A 16,407-nucleotide genomic window follows, 5' to 3' on the forward strand; every position below is an offset into this window, starting at 1 on the left:
CTATGTAGGCCTGAGAGAGGACGGAAATACAACAAGGCTGAGCGATACCTTCCCCCTGTTACACATTACGCCACCAAGCAACCTATTTGTTTTAGCATATTCAGTAAGTATCTGTAGAGACTGCGCCTCAGTACAGACGTGGCTTTTGGTGATTGGACAGTATCAAAATCTGGTCAGCTGAATCTGACATTCCTCCAGAGCTCAGTGGCTACATGACTTGTGGCTTGGCCGTTATGCATTTTCAATCCATCATTGGCCAGCTACAGAATCTGGGTGCATATTTGCTCCACTAGGCCAATCACACAGATTGGCCTCAATAGTCTAACCCGCTTTGGGTTTGCTTTTTTCAGATCGGAGAAGTTGATTGACTGGCAACAAAATCTGGTTGACAGATAATGGTGAGCTTTTCAATTAACGATGAAGTGTCTCCATCGCCCTGCGCGAGCGATGCATTGCAAGAAATAACATCCAGGGCGGCCTTGTTGGTCTATAAATCCCCATCCCTCATCAAGTCCTCCTTCATTTTCACCATGCTTCAATTTCCAGTCTCAGTCAGGCAAGGAAGCCTTTCCAATTACTCTTTGCTTTGGTCTTGTTCTCCAGTCCTCTCATCATGTTTTATCCGCCCGACCTCAATTGGTATACACCAGATATTTGGGCTAATGGGCATAACCGCTCGGCCGGAGCATCCCAGAATGTCACCGATCTCCTTAACAACCCATCGGACCTGGCCTTCAGTTCGATCAATCCTCTGTCGTTAGATTTCGGTGCAACGTTATCCCCAGAACTGCTTAATTCTGGTTATACGGAAGCCGCTGCAGATCCCGGATCCTACCTGGGAAGTCTGGATTGGTTAGCTGATGAGACGCCGTTTGGTCAAACTTCAAGTGGACACGACTGGATAACCGGCCATCGACCAAGGAAACTTGACCACCATCCTTCGATCAACTTTCCTTCAATGGGCTCCAATATTGGCCCATCTTCTCAGGTCTCTCATACGCCAATGGCTGGACCAAGCGGCGGGTCTCGGGGACGGACCACTAGTCCTAAGGAACGCAGACGGTACATCCTTCCTCCATCCCGCTCTTATGTTGCATAGATTCTTACTTCTCAACAGTGATGCAACCAACAATGGTCCCGTGAGATGCGAATGGAAGGGCTGCACGTATTCTGGTGTTTTTTCTCGAAGAATTGAATTGAAGCGACACGTCGAGACAAAGCATATTTTCCCAAGGTCATACGAGTGTCCGGAGCTGCGCTGCAAGAAATTGTTCAATCGGGGAGATAATCTACGGGAGCATTTGCATCGGACGCATTGCCGCAGTGTTTGAGTTATGCAACGTTTGTCTTGTACTTTTCTCTCCAGGCGGTTACGGAGTATTTTGAGAGCGCTTTTTTGAGAGCAACACTTATGCGTCTTTATTCTCTACATGGGTTTTGGTGTTTTTCATCCTCAAGTTCAGCTACCGTCACGTGTCAACGAAGCGCTTGGATATTTAGTCACAGTAATTTACACGTTGTTCTATCTTCCCTGCATATCGGGAGCTTTTCGCCATGAATAAGGTATCAATGGTTAGCTATGGAGGTTTTTTTTTCTCGAAAATATCTACATCACCACCTCAGCATCGCTTTTCCAAAGTTCTTGCCACGAGACCCTCAGGCGCATTTTGAATGCCACACATTTCATGGACGAGCACCTTGAAGCCCCCATTCTTGATCATGATCTGTTGCTGTTCCTGCCGTACCGCGTTTCTGTCACTCTCGAAAAACCCCCCAATTGTCAATTTCTTCCCAAGCACTTGAGCGGTTGGGCGTGTTACACTGGAATATCATTTCAGAAACATGCTCAAAGTCCCGCATGGAGCAGACTACTTCAAGGGGTAATCGTTTTCAGACAAGGTAAACGCAAAGTGTGAAAGAACAGGAGTGTGACTCATAGCACATGACGAGTATGCTGTATAATCACTTGGTACCTGGCAGGTGCCTAGACACATTCTCTAGCTCCCGTTTTTAAAGAGACGTCAACTACATCGTATGTATATCGCATTAACGAAAAGACTAGGAGACTGGCGCAGGATACGAGACGGGTCATGGATGAGCCGCAGAAAGGCTGTTCATGAGGTTTTCAATAGTGCTTTCTGAGCACTGGGGTATATGTAAATTGATTGCACACGTAGGCCTATAACAAACAGCAGATCTGATTATTTTAGCTAGGGGTGGGTAATGATTCTTGGTTTTGACGAGCTCGGAAGTCTCGAATCCATTCTTCGAGTGGCTGTTTCACAATTAAATCCACCGCTTCCGCTATGATCCCCAAAGCAACATCCATCTTTGGACCCGAGTAAATTACGGACGATACTCTGTCACTCCCCTCAAATCGGTTAAGCATAAAGTCAAACCTCGTCCCTTGCAATTCATCAACGACGGGATTTTGCGACACGCCCGGAAAATGGACATAATCCCGCATAGCCGGTCCCGACCATAATGGCCCGATATGGATGGCTTGCAACGCGGGAAAGTCCGTGCCGAGCACCTGAAATATTTGTTTGAGGTCCTCTTTACTGGATATTATTCTCAAGCAGTTCAAGCTCAATACACGCAGGCTCTGCTGGGATTTCCGCAGGACCATGGTAAGGTCATCACCTCTTGCGCGGACCGTCTCGAGACTAAGTTCTCGTAGCTGGGGCCAGGCCATATCGGACGATAATGCTAGGCGGTGGAAAAGGGGCACGCCCCTCAAATCATTGCAGGATTCGATATGTAACGTGCGGAGGTTGCGGGTGTGGTGGAGCAAATCGACTGCCCAGTCATGCACGACATCATGCTCAAAGGTATATTTCAGGGTGAGATTCTCAAGATGCGCCCCAAGCGCGATGAGCTGAGCTTCGTGAGCAATTCGAAGGCATCTGGGGTCCGGGTCGCTGGGGCCGCTATATCCCCAGCCCATGAAATTTAGCGTGAGAGAAGTGACTGGATGGCCTGTCTGGGTGATGACCTCTAACATGGTTGGAATTGCATCTGTTGGTTCGAAAGCCTTCAATGGATGTACGACAATTTCGGTGATAGGGGAGAAGATCTCAATGGACGTGCAGTTGACGAGTTGGCAGAAGATCTTGCAGAGCTGTTTGACGGCCAGATGGTCGTGGAGGTCGATGAGATGACCAGAGGCATGGCGGTCCCATTGAAACCCTTCCCCGAGAATTGTGTTGGTCTTGTCGAAGCCTTTGGTGGACAGGTGGTGTATGTAATGGCGGAGTCGTGGGTTTATTGAGATTGTTTGGATTTTCCCCAAGCTGTCAAGGGAGACGTCGGTCTCAACACTGCGAAGGGATGTTTTCCAGAAGATGAGGTATGTTTTCTCGTGGAGAGTTTTGCACGTCAGTCGGAATGCGCACAAGTCAATGGGATCCAGGAAGGATGCAACTGCTTCGATTAGTTCTGATGGTAAGGTGCATAGTGGAGAGCGTTTTCGACGAAGGCGTAAGGATTTCAATTTCCAAAGAATGCCTTTTCCTTTGAGAGCCATTCTCCTTTTCTTGATTGTCACCTATTTTCTTCCAGTTCTCTTCTGTTTGGATGGAAACCAGGCTATGCAGTTAGATTAATGGCGAATGTGTCGGCCAAGTCAGCCTTGCCTACGCTATGAGCTACATGTCATCTGATTGAGTGATGACCACCAGCAAGTCCCGGGCTGTATGCTTCTAGAGTGAAGCTAGTGAAGCTCTCCATAATACGCCTTTTACACCTCATGCCCACGCTGTCACAAGTGAGTGCTGTTTGCTTTATGAACCTCGGCCGATCTGGCCGATAGCGACTTAGCCAGATGTGATTGGCTTATCTCGCAATGGATAGCTGCATAACTGCGCTGCATAAATCCGTACCATGGTAGACCGCCTACCCGGCAGAGTGTAGTTATCCCGGGATCCGCGTAGTTAACTAGAGCGCAGGGGTTAGTCAGCCGATTTTTAGCTGAACCCCAACCAGAGTCTATTGGGAGACTTTGCTTTTTCCCAACACTCTTTTAACTTGAGTATTGTTCCCGGGGGAAACCCCTGGCATATTTTTATATTTTACATTCATTCGGTTGAACCATTGGCGCCATGGCGGACAAGCAAACCGTCGCTGTCGTCGGCTCGGGCATGGCAGGCCTGGTCACTGCGTTTCTTCTTCAACAGGACAAGAAGGGCCGATATGATGTGCAATTGTTTGAGACAGTAATTATCACTACCTTTGTCAAAGGTCTCGTGCTAACATAGCGCAGCAAGATCACCTCTCTCTAGACTCTGCCTCCTACACCATCACAAAAGACCATGGCCACGACTCGACGCCTTATCGCATTGACCTACCCATGCGCGCATTCGATGATAACTTTCACAATAACCTGAAACGCATGTACGATTACTTCGGGATACAATATGGGACAAAGAAGTTCATTTATCCGTTGACGACACTCTCCGGGAGAAGCACACCGCATTTCATTTACTCGTCCGCCAACCACCAAATACCTCCGATCCGCCCACCAACGAGCAGCTACGCCGGCTGGATTCTAGAAACGGTATATCTGGGACTCTGCTATTTCTGGCTCACGCTATGCTGTTTATTCGTCCAGTCCAAGGAAGCCACCGCGCACAACGAAGAGGAGTCCCTCCGCCAGTATCTCGAACGCATCTGGTTGCCATACTACTTTATCCGAACATATATTTGCCCCATGCTCACGAGTATCACGACCTGCTCGCACGAGGAGCTTTTGAACTTTCCGGCGAGGGATTTTGTGGAATTCGCGAAAAAGACATACCGCCGGCCACGGTACTACGTCACCGGTGGCGTTCAGCACGTCCAAGCTACCATCGCCAAAGGTCTGTCCGTTAAACTTCGCACTACTGTCACTTCCGTGGAACATAGCGGTACGAAAGCATGCGTTACGTGGGTCGAGGAGGGGAAGGAGGACTCCGCTATGTTCGACCATGTGGTCATGGCAGTGACCCCGAACGTTGTCGGCGCGATATACCAACCTCTTCGCAATGCGATGAAGTCAATACCCGTTGTTCCCGTTCAATCGATTATCCACCGCGACGAAACTATTATTCCCGAGTGTGGCGAGGAGACGAGAATCCAAGCCACCAAGCCAGACAACCAACGTGATGTCTTGCACATCTGCTCCGATGCCACTGCCACGGAAACACATCACGAACACCTATCTTCTGTCTATGTTACGAACTTCCCCATCTCCCCTATCGATCCATCGAAAATCATTCATCACGTACAATTCTCGCGGACACTGCGAAGCGTGAAGAGCAGACGCATCGTCAATGGGTTAATGGGTAATGGCATACCCATTGGCCAGGTCGAGAAGGAACAGCTCTGGCGCAATGGCGACGGAAATGTCTGGCTCGTGGGGTCTTGGTGTTATGATGGCATGGTGTTGCTTGAGGGGTGTATGGAGTCTGCGATGAAGGTGGCAGGCAGCTTGGGTGTTGAAGTGCCGTGGGCGGAGAAAAGTGATTGAAGTACGACTGCTGCACGTATATATGCACATGCACATTTATGTCTGACGAATGGATGTATGTAGCATCATCATGAACATACCAATGAATGATACGAATCATAGATACCCTAAATCAATCTACATTTCAAACCACAACAACATCCAATTAAACACCCTGCCCAAAAGTACTCACCCCCTTAACCGCCTCAAGTTCCTGAATAAAACCCTCACACCGCGCCTTCGCCATCTTCCAACACGTCGCGCCCAACGGCAATCTCAACGGCACTCTCTCCCCACGACTAGCAACACTCCACAACGTCTCCGCCACGGCAGAAGACTCCATCATACCAATCCCAGACTTGATACCCATATTCACATACTTCTCAAGCTGCCGGGCAGGCATATCCTCACCCGCATAGTCAGGATGAGCCTGTATGCGCGCTTTAGAATGGCCATCGAAGTTCGTTTTCACACCGCTCGGTTCGACGATGCAAATATTGACTATCCTGTCAGCAACCGCGTCACAATCCACTGAACAATCAGAAAAAGAGACATACCATTCCAATCAGGATGCACCTCCCTCGCCACAGCTTCCGACCACCCCTCCACCGCAAACTTACCCGCGTGATAATACGCATGTCCCGGAAACCCACACAATCCAGCAAGACTTGATATATTAAATATCAAGCCTCCCTTCCTCCCACCAGTCTCTTGACGCATAAGCGGCAAAGCGCGCGTGGTAACCCGTGCAGTCCCGAAGAACAACGTCTCCATTTCTAGATGCGTTTCTTCCTCGCTCGCGGCTTCTGTATCACCGGATAGTGAATAGCCGGCGTTATTAACGACGACGTCTAAATGGAAGTCCTCTCCGAAATGCTGCACGGCAGCGGCGAATGCTGCGTCGACGGATGAAGGGGATGTCACGTCTAGTGCTAATTTGAGGATGTTGGGGGTGGGGGGGAGGTACGAGAGGGATGAGGGATTGCGGGCTGTTGCTATTATGCGTTGGTTGGGCTTGGAGGACAGGATGGTTGCGAGGGAGCGGCCTATGCCGGAGGAGCAGCCGGTTACTGGTTGGGTTGTGTTAGTATCGGGTGTAGGTGGGGTGGATTATGGGGGAGGTACTCAGCCAGGTTGCGTCGGGTGGGAGGGTGTAGGGTTTTGTGTTGACGGGGTTCATGGTGCGTTTACCGAGTTGTTGACTTGGAAGATGTAGTTTGTCTGCTTTGATTTAGTAGGCTTGTCGATGCCGTGTTGGACTGGGTGAACACCCTGCGTATTTATATATTCTTCATCATTGCTTCGCCCGGTTTATCTCTTGATCGGGAACTAAAAAAGGCTTAGCATGCTAGTGCTTCATCGAATAAACCCGATAGGCCTCCGTATTCAAGATTCCTGTTCTCACTCCGCAGGATTGATACTCGCTTATCGGGCTCCCAAACAGGTATACAGTGCTAGTCGGGTTCCGAAAAAAGTTTAGCTTGGATGCGATGCGATGCGGGATCCTACGATCCTCACGAGATTGGACATTTATGGACCCCGACTTTCATCCAATATTGAATACGATGCACCAGTAAAACCCGTTGGGCACATCCGCAGAATCTCGTATACCAGACTAATGCCGCGCAACCACAACAACCCCCCTAATAACTCCCGACCTACCCCACCATCCAAAAAGCCACCCCGGCACCTTGAACTTTCCTACTCCCATCCCAAACTTCTTCAATTCTCTGTCCTTCTCGCGAATATACGCCGAAATTCCCGGAAACACATACTCAGAGATATCGCGCATCTGTATCATATCGCGGTCATACCCGGCCTGGACTAACATATCCTCGTATTGCGTCGTCGTGAGGAGATTTGTGTACGGGATTCCCGATAACAGACACATCAACCGGGCAAGGAGTTTATTGGTGAATGAGGCAGAGGAATCGAGAAGGAGATCGAAGGCCATGAAGGAGGCTTGGAGGTCGCGACATGCGTGGGTGATGAGAGGGGTGCGCGAGGGTTTGTAGTGGTAGAGGGTGTCGAGGGCTAGGAGCCAGGTTTCTTGTTTCTGATCGTGGTCGTTGGAGGTGGTTGCCTTGAGTCCAGGTTCCCAGGAATCAGGCTTAGCTGCGTCCGCAGCGAAGATTCTCACGTCCGGTGTCCGCGATGAAGTGTCAGAATCGGATGTCCTTTTTAGCAACCGCTCTCGCGCAAAGTCCGCTTGGGAGCGCGCAAAGGTGATTCCCACATATGAGTCGATCAGAGCACGCCTCTGCCCACCCGGACCAGCAACAGGGAGCTTCCTTGTTAGGTAAAGAGACTGATCACCGCACCCGATTCCAACGTCGACTAATTTTACCGTTTTTGATAAAGCATTTGCGACCATCTTATCCTCATTCAGAAGTCCCGCCGTAATCAGAATCAGCTCCAGTAATGCCTCACAAGCCTCAGGGAAGGACTTTGTATCCTATCGTTCTATTAGCAGACCGTCCATGAACATGAGAGAAATACACACCTTCCAATACCCCATATTCATCCACATATTCCTAGGTGGAACCTCGGCGTTGAGAATTGCATGGTCCAGACCGTATAGCTTCTCTTCGTTGGCTCCGATGAATAGTCTGATGAGACGATCGATGAAGCTTAGGATTGTGCCTAGGAAGCCCATGATTTTCGACTAGATTTTATCAGCAATCGGGAAAGGAGAGAAAAATAGTAAGTATTGATAAGACTAGTGTAGACGTATTCTTACCTTTTCTAAAGCTATTCTATCCTCATAGTATGAAGAGATGATGTCGGGTAGGAGACTTGAAGCTGAGCTGCGGAGTTGCTTTGTGCATAACAATAATGCACGTATAAATAAATACATAAACCGATTGCCGTCTAACCCTAACGGGAAATCATTATCGTGCAAGTCTGTTCCATACTGGACTTAGAAAAAAGTCGAGGTATAGTGAGGTTATGACTATTTGTTGTATTGTTCGGCCCCTTTCTCTAATAAAACCATGATATCCCCATTCTTTGAACCCCAGCAGTTGACCGAATGTATGTAGGATGGCTCGGTGGATTGCGAGCAACATTGATGCGCCACCATTAATTCAGGGCATGATGCACCCACATGGACTGATTCAAAGAAATAAAGCAGTGGTATAGGCGTCCGATATAACCTGCAGCACCGACAATTGCGATCCGTCGTGTATCACCTCAACTCTGGTCGGGCAATGCGTTAGAATGGCCGTAAATATTTACCGGGTTTCTGTCTAAATGGTCCCTTCGAATTGCCTATTTGCTGGAGAACAATGTGTCACCCAGTATGTGTGATCTTTGGCTTTTGTATGTCACGAATGTACTCTTCAATTCCAGGTAAAAGTTGGGCAAGTTGGGATATCTGAATCAATCCTCTGTACGATGTTTGTGCGTTGTACACACACTCAATGCGCAGCGGGATTCACTAGTAGGAGCTTTAATCTTTCACCTGGCTTGTCGATGATTACCGCTTGCTGAGATCTCCAATAATATGCGCAGCAGCTGTTGAGGGGCTACCAAAGACAGCATTGTTCTGATGAGTTTGACTAATTGTCAATAGCGGCTGGTAGCCATTAGAACTGCGTTGTGAGCCAATTTTTGCCGTCGGCTCTGGCCTTTGGGTTGAGAGCGAAACGCCCACTTCTCCAGTACGCATGCGGTTTTCGCAAGGCACATAACATTCTCGCAGATCTCTGTTCTTCTATGGAGATAGCTGTGCGTCATTGGAGCAGTTCTCCGTAAGATCTAGTTTGTCAATGATAAACAGCGAAAAATAAAAGGAGTGTTTATCGAGTAATTAAGCCAGAAAGCCCTAGCATACTCATGGAGTAGCACATTCACCAGCCCCAGTTGGGATTTGTCGGTTGCTAGGTATGTTACGTCGTGACGCATCGTTTGCGCGTTGTCTCAAATTGACCATCATCAGAGCATCATGCTACTGAAGTTCGATGACTGATGTCCCTTCATGAAAACCACCGAGTTTTGATTGGACGAGCGACTTTGTAATGGTTTGTATAGGCGGAAGCTGGCGGAAGTTCTGGAGCTCCTGAGCATGATCCACAACTTGAAATATTCCTGTAAAAGCCAGTAACCCATTATACTCGGATGGGTATTCTGATTGCTTACAGTGTCAGGGTCCACCGTATAGTGGCCACCACGTAAAGAGCAGTCTGAGTACCCTGTTTAGCCAGCTTGCTTATCCATTCACAATGGGGGTTTTCAAGACAACCGGCAGCGAAGCCAAGTTTTATGGCTGTAGTAATTATATTAATTCTGGTGCAATTGTTAGTCAATAATGTTGAGAGAGATCCTAAGAGTCGCACACATACCCTGTTGAGCAGCAGGTGAAATCAGGCTGAGCAATCAGATGTATGGTGTTTCATGAACGATACTGTACAATGATACATAGATTTTTATACTAGGTTTCTTTTCTCAAACTTGTCGTATTATGCTCACAGCTGCTCTGATGTCTTGCGTGTCCTACTACGAGCTCTCCTTCTAATCTGAAATACTGCTCCTTTGCCTTGACGGATAGAGAAAATAGCAGTCTGTCGATTATGTCCATAACTTGTACACACGAATAAAACCAAAGACAGGCAGCAGCCGAGCCCAGGCAGAGTATAAAACCCCCCTCGCACCTCTCCCTCCTCCTTTTTTCTTCAACTAACCACCAACTAAAAGCATCGACAAACAACAGCATTCGCTTCTCATCTCAAGAAGAGCAAGAAGCACCTCCACAACCTGGCAAAGACCATGAAGTTGCCACAATATAAGGGGAAGTTTACGACCACATTCGAGAACAGAGTTACACTGGTCAACGAGAACTCGCCTTACTGCGAGATCACTGTCACTGACAACAAAGGGCCACCTGCTCTTGAAGGAAGGGTGATTGTCATGCAGTGCAAGGTTATTGGAGATATTGACGACGACGACAACGACGACGACGAGGTCGTGTCACAGGGTTTCTGGAAGAAGTTGCTCCAGGGCCCGAAGCAGCTTATGGGGAGAAATTGAGATAGTGATGGCCCTGCTGGTAGGGTTGCTACTCGAGACTGGTTTATTTACGATATGTCTGCCATTCTTATGGGACATTTCGATAGTTAGTGTGGGAGAGTCTGGGGATGAGAGATGTTCATGTGTGCGTCTCTCATTTCCTTTCTCTCTTCTTCCCCCTTCGTGCGTGTTTGTGTATATAATCTACTCAATGGAAATTGCCTCACCCCTTCTAAAGTAATGGCCTCTTCGCAATAACGTAGAAAAGGAATAAGAAACAACTATCTATTATCGTAGAGTCTATGTCCATTGTCGCCACACAACTCAAACCATGCCCATGTAGTGCTCATATCTAGTGAAGCCACCTGTGTGGCGAGAAAAGGCAGCAGACTACGCGTCATTTTAGGTAGCGTTCCATATTTTTAGCAACCACATGACACGAATTAACTTTCCCCGGAAGGCCCCCCGGATTTACAAGCAGCAGACAACCAATAAATTTGAATCAATGACCTGTGCCTGAATCGATCCATGGTTGATCATCCTAAGCCCTGGATGAACCTTCTTTTACATCAAAACAAGTCAATAATGTACTCTTGATCCTAGTTGACTCACCATACTGACAGAGAAGTCAACTATGTCACTCGAGTACATGCTCAGAAGAAATAACTGCTGCCTTCCAGACTCACGGTCTAAGAAGTTCTAGACATATCCGTAGTTACGGAGGACACAATGCGAATGCCTAATAGCTGGCTATAAGTCCGCTGTCCTCTTCCTCCCCTTTCTCTCTTCCATCTACGGATCACAACTACTAGCAACAACAGCAACAACAGCAACATGCATTTGATCAATACTACACCATTCGCTACTACAATCAAACACGGCAAGAAGAACCTCTACCAGCTGGCAAAAGCCATCCGGCCATGGGTGAATTCAAAGAAAAAGCTAGCCAGGGCCGCAGCAAACTCAGCCATGATGGAATTTCATGAGCGACCGCCATGGAGCCGGTTCACATTTCCAGAAGTCGAATCCGATGATGACCGGAAATCCTGGTACAAAGGGGACGAGAAGAAGTTTATGTCTCGCGGGAGTCTCCCTAGCGATATTGACACTGATGACGATCAGGAGTCATGGTATGAAGAGGATGAGAAGTTTTTCGACATCGAGGATATGCCTCCTCTGAAGATTGGGTTTACTGGGTTTGATGAAGTGTATCAAGAAGTCCTTCGTGAGCATGAAGCTGATATAAAACGATTGGACAAAGAGGCTGATCGATTGTTTGAGATTCTTTATGGGTGATGTTGTGTGTGCGTCTCCCATTTTTAGTTTCCCTCGGTCTCGATTCCCCTGTATATGTGTGTGTGTGTTGTGTATTTAACTACTCTTAGTCAATGGAATGATGTTCAACCCCTCTATTAAGTGTATAGATATGTGGCTCGCCCGGAATCTTTATATAAGATTTGTATAGCGCCGGGGTAGGGCATCGCAAGTTCTTTACTATTCCTTGTCATAGTCGTCAGAGCAGTCTGTATTACTACTCTTCCTAGTCACAACAATTGACCGATAGTATAGACACGAGTGGGGGTTATAATATTACGGACTGGTAGACGGTGTCGAGAAGGCGGCACCTATCCTACACCATCACTACCTCCTCCTCCATCTTTACTTCACCTCCCATCATCCACAAAACACAACGCAACCATGCCTAAAAGTACGTTTCCATCCCAACTCCTTCCTAACTTCAACTGATACCACCAGCAATGATAATCAACAGCCAACAAGCCCCCAAGCACCCCCCCCTCTCATGCCCCCTCAACACCAACCGCGAATCCGTCCTCGAAGTCCTCCACAACCACCCCCGTCTAACCAAATCCCTCTATCCCAATACCAACCTACGAACCATCACCGAAACAAAAGATACCACCGTCTTCGTCGAAGAACCTCACCGCTCGAAGATCACCCTCGTAAACGTCCACCACGGCGTCATGGAATTCGTCGAACAGATTCTCGAACAGGGCATTGATTCGATTATTTTCGGGGTGCTCTGGACCTTGGCGGCTGCGGACTGTGTTATTCATGATAAAGGGAGTCTGAAGGGACGGCCGATTCATCTGTGTTTTGAGGGGGAGGTGTCTGAGGGTCAGTGGTGTTTGGAAGAGAGTGTTTGGGTTAGGGGACCTGTGGGGCTGTTTTCTCGCTTTGCAGACGTGTATGAGCCCAAGACAAATGAGGTGATCGCGTTGTTGGATAAGGTCGCTGCGCATGAACGGCTTGATGTTTAAGAATAGCTACGGTTGCTGGTGGCTCGGAATGATTTGATTGAAGGAGGTATCAGATGTCATATATGATTAGCTACAGGTTGCTATATAAAATTATTCTACCGATACAACTGATGCAACTGATATTCAAGCGTGTGTATGAATATTGAGACTATATTACCCATTTGACGCTGTCGAGGGATGGTATAGGCACAGTGAATACTACCACGTGAGCTCGACACCAACAAACACTATTCCTCTCGTCCAGGTTGAATTTATTATAAGTCGGAATCAGTTAGCTGGTCCTTAAGAGGAACTATAGTGAATACCGGCACGTGAGCCCTATACACTAACACAACAACACCTTCCATCCGTCTCGATAATCTCCATAACCATCACCAACCATCACAAAATGCCTTCCAGTACGCTCTCATCCTCCTCAATCCCAGTTTACATCGTCACATATAACCTTATCAACAACAGTCTTCACCAAAACTGTCAAACGCGAACCCAAAAACCTTCCCCTCCCATCACCCCTTAACCACGAACGCGAAAAAACCATATCAATCCTCCACACCCACCACCGCCTCCTAGCAAAATACATCTGGCCCGACGCCATAATCAAACTCACGCACACTCAACCCAACCGCACATCCTTCCTCATCCACGTCGCAGGACATCGCACCATCGACTTCAAAGCCACATTCACAAACCTCCCCAATGGCCTTTCGTTTTGCCAGTCGAACGGTTCTCCCTGCCCCAGGGGCATTACTGTGTACTGGAAGATAACGAATGGCGAGAATGGAGCGCAGGATGGATCTGATGCTGCTAGGGGTGGGGAGCGGGAGCGGGAGCTTTGGTGTTTGGAGGAAAGCGCGGAGATCTCGTTTTTTTGGTGGGCGACTAGGTATGCTTGGCTTTTGGATGTGTATCTGGGGATAAAAACGAAGAAGGTGTTTATGTTGTTGGAGAGGGTTACTGGTGATGGTGCTGAGGTGAGGGGCGCGGGTGCTAGTAATTAGGTCGCGCTGGGGATTGATATAGGTAGCTTTTTTTTTTTTTTTTTTTTGTATAATTACTCCAACAAATGCAATTCTACAAGATGCCAACACCACCTATCCAAATACACGTATAGTAGGTCCCAATTCAACGTGTTGGTGGATAGTACAAGTCACGGAAGGAGCAGCGGCACGTGAGCCCTATCCGCGAGCACTCCATCTTCACTCCTACCAATATCACCATCTTCAACCAAACAGCCATGCTTTCCAGTACACCTCCCAGATTCTACTCAAATCCAGGCTAGATGCTAACACTCATGCTAACACAGTCTTCACAACAACCCTCGAACGAGGCCCAAAACGCATCCCCCTTCCACCACCGCTCAACACCGACAAACCCACCGTCCTCTCAACCCTCCAAAACCACACACTCCTGAAACACTGCATCTGGCCGGACTCCACGACAAAATCCACAGACCCGCGCGTGAACACTAGCATCTTCAACATCCACTACCCAAACGACAACGACGCCTTCAAAGCATCCTTCGTCAACATCGACAGCGGCGTCTCCGTTCTCGAAGAGCATGTGATACCTGGTGTTAATATTACTGTTTGCTGGAAGGTCGTCGGTAGCCAGAATGGGATTTGGTATCTTGAGGAGAATGCGTGGTTGGAGTGCTCGTTTCTGATGGGATGGATATATAAGCTGAGGGATGGGTATCTGCCGAAGACGCAGAGGGTTCTGGCGTTGTTGGAGAGGGTTGCACAGGGCGATAGGTTGAATGAGAGGGTTGCTAGCGCTGCTGGGAGGGTGAGGTATGTTGAGCCTGTGAAGAGGAAGAGTGAGTAATTTGTATTAGTTGCTTCAGGAAATGTACACACGGTATACCAAATAAGGATAAAGTTAGTCGGAGTGTTTCAAGTATTACTTCTTTAGTACTCGGGCATAATATGATCTAGCCTCTGCACTTCCATCCGTCGACCACAGCGGCACAAACGTGAACTCAGAGACCAACCCTGCCCTTTCTGCACGGCAATTCGACTTTCCAATTTCAGGACAGCGCCTGGACAACGGCGCATACTGCAACACCAGAGACATCTGCAAGTCCTTCTACTGCAATAACGAACGCTGCGCCACCAACCAGTGCAAAACCACCGAAGACTGCGGAGGATACGTCTGCAGCCACAACAACAGATGCATCGACGCCAACCTCTACGATAACAAGAATTGCGAGCAAGATAAACAATGCCGCTCTGATAAATGCACAAATGGCAAATGCACCCCGGGCACCGGCTACTACAACGCGCGCTGCTCAAGTGCCCGCGAGTGCAATGACGGCCTTATCTGTCGGCAAGCGGCGTATCTTGGAGACGGCCAGAGGGCATGCTTGGATCCGGAGACTTCCGGCACTGGACAAGATGAGGGGGCTCCTTGTGGGCGCGACTCGGACTGTAAAAGGGGGCTCGAGTGTAAGAATAACAGCACGGATATTCAAGGCGTGTTTGGCGGCTTTGGCTGGCAGCAAGACCCGAGGGATCGATTTCAATGCACGAAGCCGGCTTAGGAGCAGTGCACACCTAATAAGAAGTAGTGTTTTGTGGATTCGGGGTGCTGTTCGATGGATTGCAAGACTACTGAGATTTTCTTTGTGTGGCAGTGTGAGGCAAGATGGGTTTGTGTGTGGAGATGATCGGGTGTCAGGGTGCAGGGTCAGGTAGCGATATATATTAGGAATTGACGAACAGGGTAAGCTACGGTCAGGCTATCTACAGGTTCATAGACAAGACGCAGCTCGAAGAGCTGCAGCAGAATCGGCGTTGGCGCAGACAGATATCTCTGTGGGTCACGTGCCTAGTCACGTGCATAGATCACGGGCTGGCACCGTGACAGTACTCCCCCCCTCAAGGCCGAGCTCCGTCGAGGCTAGGCCCAGGCTTATGGGGATAGCGGCGATGATAGTTGGCAATAATCTCTCGGGCATGCTCCAGGTATGCAGCTGGTTCTTCAGTGAGATCATTGTAACCAGTCCACTTGACCGTATATTTCAGGCGAGGCCCTCCACGACCCCTTCTTTCCCAGCGGGAGTCCAGGATGTCTTCAACCTGCCATTCTTCAAGTCCATCAACTTCAACAGGTGGTGGTGGTTCTTGTCTTTGACCAGGAACAGGGTTTCCAGCAGCAGGGCGGAGCAGGCTAACATTGAACACAGGATGTATTCTCATGCTGGCGGGCAGGTCGAGCTTATAAGCATGCGAGCCGATAATCTCAACAATGCGGAGTGGTCCTAGATTCTTCCAATCAAGCTTCTTCTGGGGCCGTAGGGTTCAGATATTGCAGGAATCCAGCCATACGTACTGGCCAACTTGATAATGATAGGCAGGCCGTCTCTTCCGGTTAGCTTGTTCCTCATGGCGAGCCTGGGCAGATGTGATCTCAGCACAGACAAACTCAGTGATTAATTCCATTCAACGGGCGAACTCTTCAGCATCTCTGGTGGGGCGGCTGGTAGGCAGAACAGGTTCAAATCCCATTTGTGGGTGGAATCCATAATTTGCGAAGAACGGGGAAACATGGGTAGTCTCAGAGCGGGCAGAATTGGCAGCAAACTCAGCCAGCGGTAGCCATTCAGACCAGTCATCTTGCAGATAGGATACATAGGCA

The 16,407-nt window shown here is 48.6% G+C and overlaps 8 protein-coding genes across 8 annotated transcripts; 5 read left to right on the top strand and 3 right to left on the bottom strand.

The window, feature by feature from the left end:
- The first annotated feature begins 319 nt into the window (after positions 1-319).
- ASPGLDRAFT_53280 (uncharacterized protein) lies at positions 320-1,536 on the top strand. Its single transcript, XM_022547937.1, has 2 exons — positions 320-1,062; positions 1,118-1,536. The coding sequence occupies exons 1-2, from the start codon at positions 614-616 to the stop codon at positions 1,329-1,331; spliced, it is 663 nt and encodes a 220-aa protein (XP_022395560.1). The 5' UTR covers positions 320-613; the 3' UTR covers positions 1,332-1,536.
- Positions 1,537-1,882: 346 nt separating this feature from the next.
- Positions 1,883-3,855, bottom strand: ASPGLDRAFT_1097665 (F-box protein). The gene has a single exon (XM_022539564.1). It carries the CDS (start codon positions 3,524-3,526, stop codon positions 2,207-2,209), a length of 1,320 nt encoding a protein of 439 aa, XP_022395561.1. The 5' UTR covers positions 3,527-3,855; the 3' UTR covers positions 1,883-2,206.
- Positions 3,856-4,100: 245 nt separating this feature from the next.
- Positions 4,101-5,506, top strand: ASPGLDRAFT_138073 (uncharacterized protein; the record flags this gene model as incomplete). Its single annotated transcript, XM_022541582.1, has 2 exons — positions 4,101-4,214; positions 4,262-5,506. 2 exons carry the CDS (start codon positions 4,101-4,103, stop codon positions 5,504-5,506), a joined length of 1,359 nt encoding a protein of 452 aa, XP_022395562.1.
- Positions 5,507-5,651: 145 nt separating this feature from the next.
- ASPGLDRAFT_138111 (SDR family oxidoreductase) lies at positions 5,652-6,665 on the bottom strand (the record flags this gene model as incomplete). Its single annotated transcript, XM_022541586.1, has 3 exons — positions 5,652-5,986; positions 6,043-6,555; positions 6,611-6,665. The coding sequence occupies 3 exons, from the start codon at positions 6,663-6,665 to the stop codon at positions 5,652-5,654; spliced, it is 903 nt and encodes a 300-aa protein (XP_022395563.1).
- Positions 6,666-7,100: 435 nt separating this feature from the next.
- On the bottom strand, positions 7,101-8,141 carry ASPGLDRAFT_138101 (uncharacterized protein; the record flags this gene model as incomplete). Its single annotated transcript, XM_022541585.1, has 2 exons — positions 7,101-7,940; positions 7,989-8,141. 2 exons carry the CDS (start codon positions 8,139-8,141, stop codon positions 7,101-7,103), a joined length of 993 nt encoding a protein of 330 aa, XP_022395564.1.
- Positions 8,142-11,326: 3,185 nt separating this feature from the next.
- On the top strand, positions 11,327-11,788 carry ASPGLDRAFT_40467 (uncharacterized protein; the record flags this gene model as incomplete). Its single annotated transcript, XM_022545225.1, has 1 exon — positions 11,327-11,788. The coding sequence occupies one exon, from the start codon at positions 11,327-11,329 to the stop codon at positions 11,786-11,788; it is 462 nt and encodes a 153-aa protein (XP_022395565.1).
- Positions 11,789-12,190: 402 nt separating this feature from the next.
- On the top strand, positions 12,191-12,796 carry ASPGLDRAFT_1508363 (uncharacterized protein; the record flags this gene model as incomplete). Its single annotated transcript, XM_022542191.1, has 2 exons — positions 12,191-12,200; positions 12,248-12,796. The coding sequence occupies 2 exons, from the start codon at positions 12,191-12,193 to the stop codon at positions 12,769-12,771; spliced, it is 534 nt and encodes a 177-aa protein (XP_022395566.1). The 3' UTR covers positions 12,772-12,796.
- Positions 12,797-13,849: 1,053 nt separating this feature from the next.
- On the top strand, positions 13,850-15,310 carry ASPGLDRAFT_30362 (uncharacterized protein; the record flags this gene model as incomplete). Its single annotated transcript, XM_022543943.1, has 3 exons — positions 13,850-13,881; positions 14,004-14,587; positions 14,706-15,310. 3 exons carry the CDS (start codon positions 13,850-13,852, stop codon positions 15,308-15,310), a joined length of 1,221 nt encoding a protein of 406 aa, XP_022395567.1.
- Between the last annotated feature and the right edge of the window lie 1,097 nt (positions 15,311-16,407).

Source organism: Aspergillus glaucus, assembly GCF_001890805.1.
Source record: "Aspergillus glaucus CBS 516.65 unplaced genomic scaffold ASPGLscaffold_39, whole genome shotgun sequence".
Lineage (NCBI taxonomy): Eukaryota > Fungi > Ascomycota > Eurotiomycetes > Eurotiales > Aspergillaceae > Aspergillus > Aspergillus glaucus.

Coding starts and splice junctions, on each gene's coding strand:
- ASPGLDRAFT_1097665 (XM_022539564.1), bottom strand. CDS start 3,526: ATGGCTCTCAAAGGAAAAGGCATTCTTTGGAAATTGAAATCCTTACGC.
- ASPGLDRAFT_53280 (XM_022547937.1), top strand. CDS start 614: ATGTTTTATCCGCCCGACCTCAATTGGTATACACCAGATATTTGGGCT. Junction 1,063..1,117: donor AGTCCTAAGGAACGCAGACG/GTACATCCTTCC, acceptor ACTTCTCAACAG/TGATGCAACCAACAATGGTC.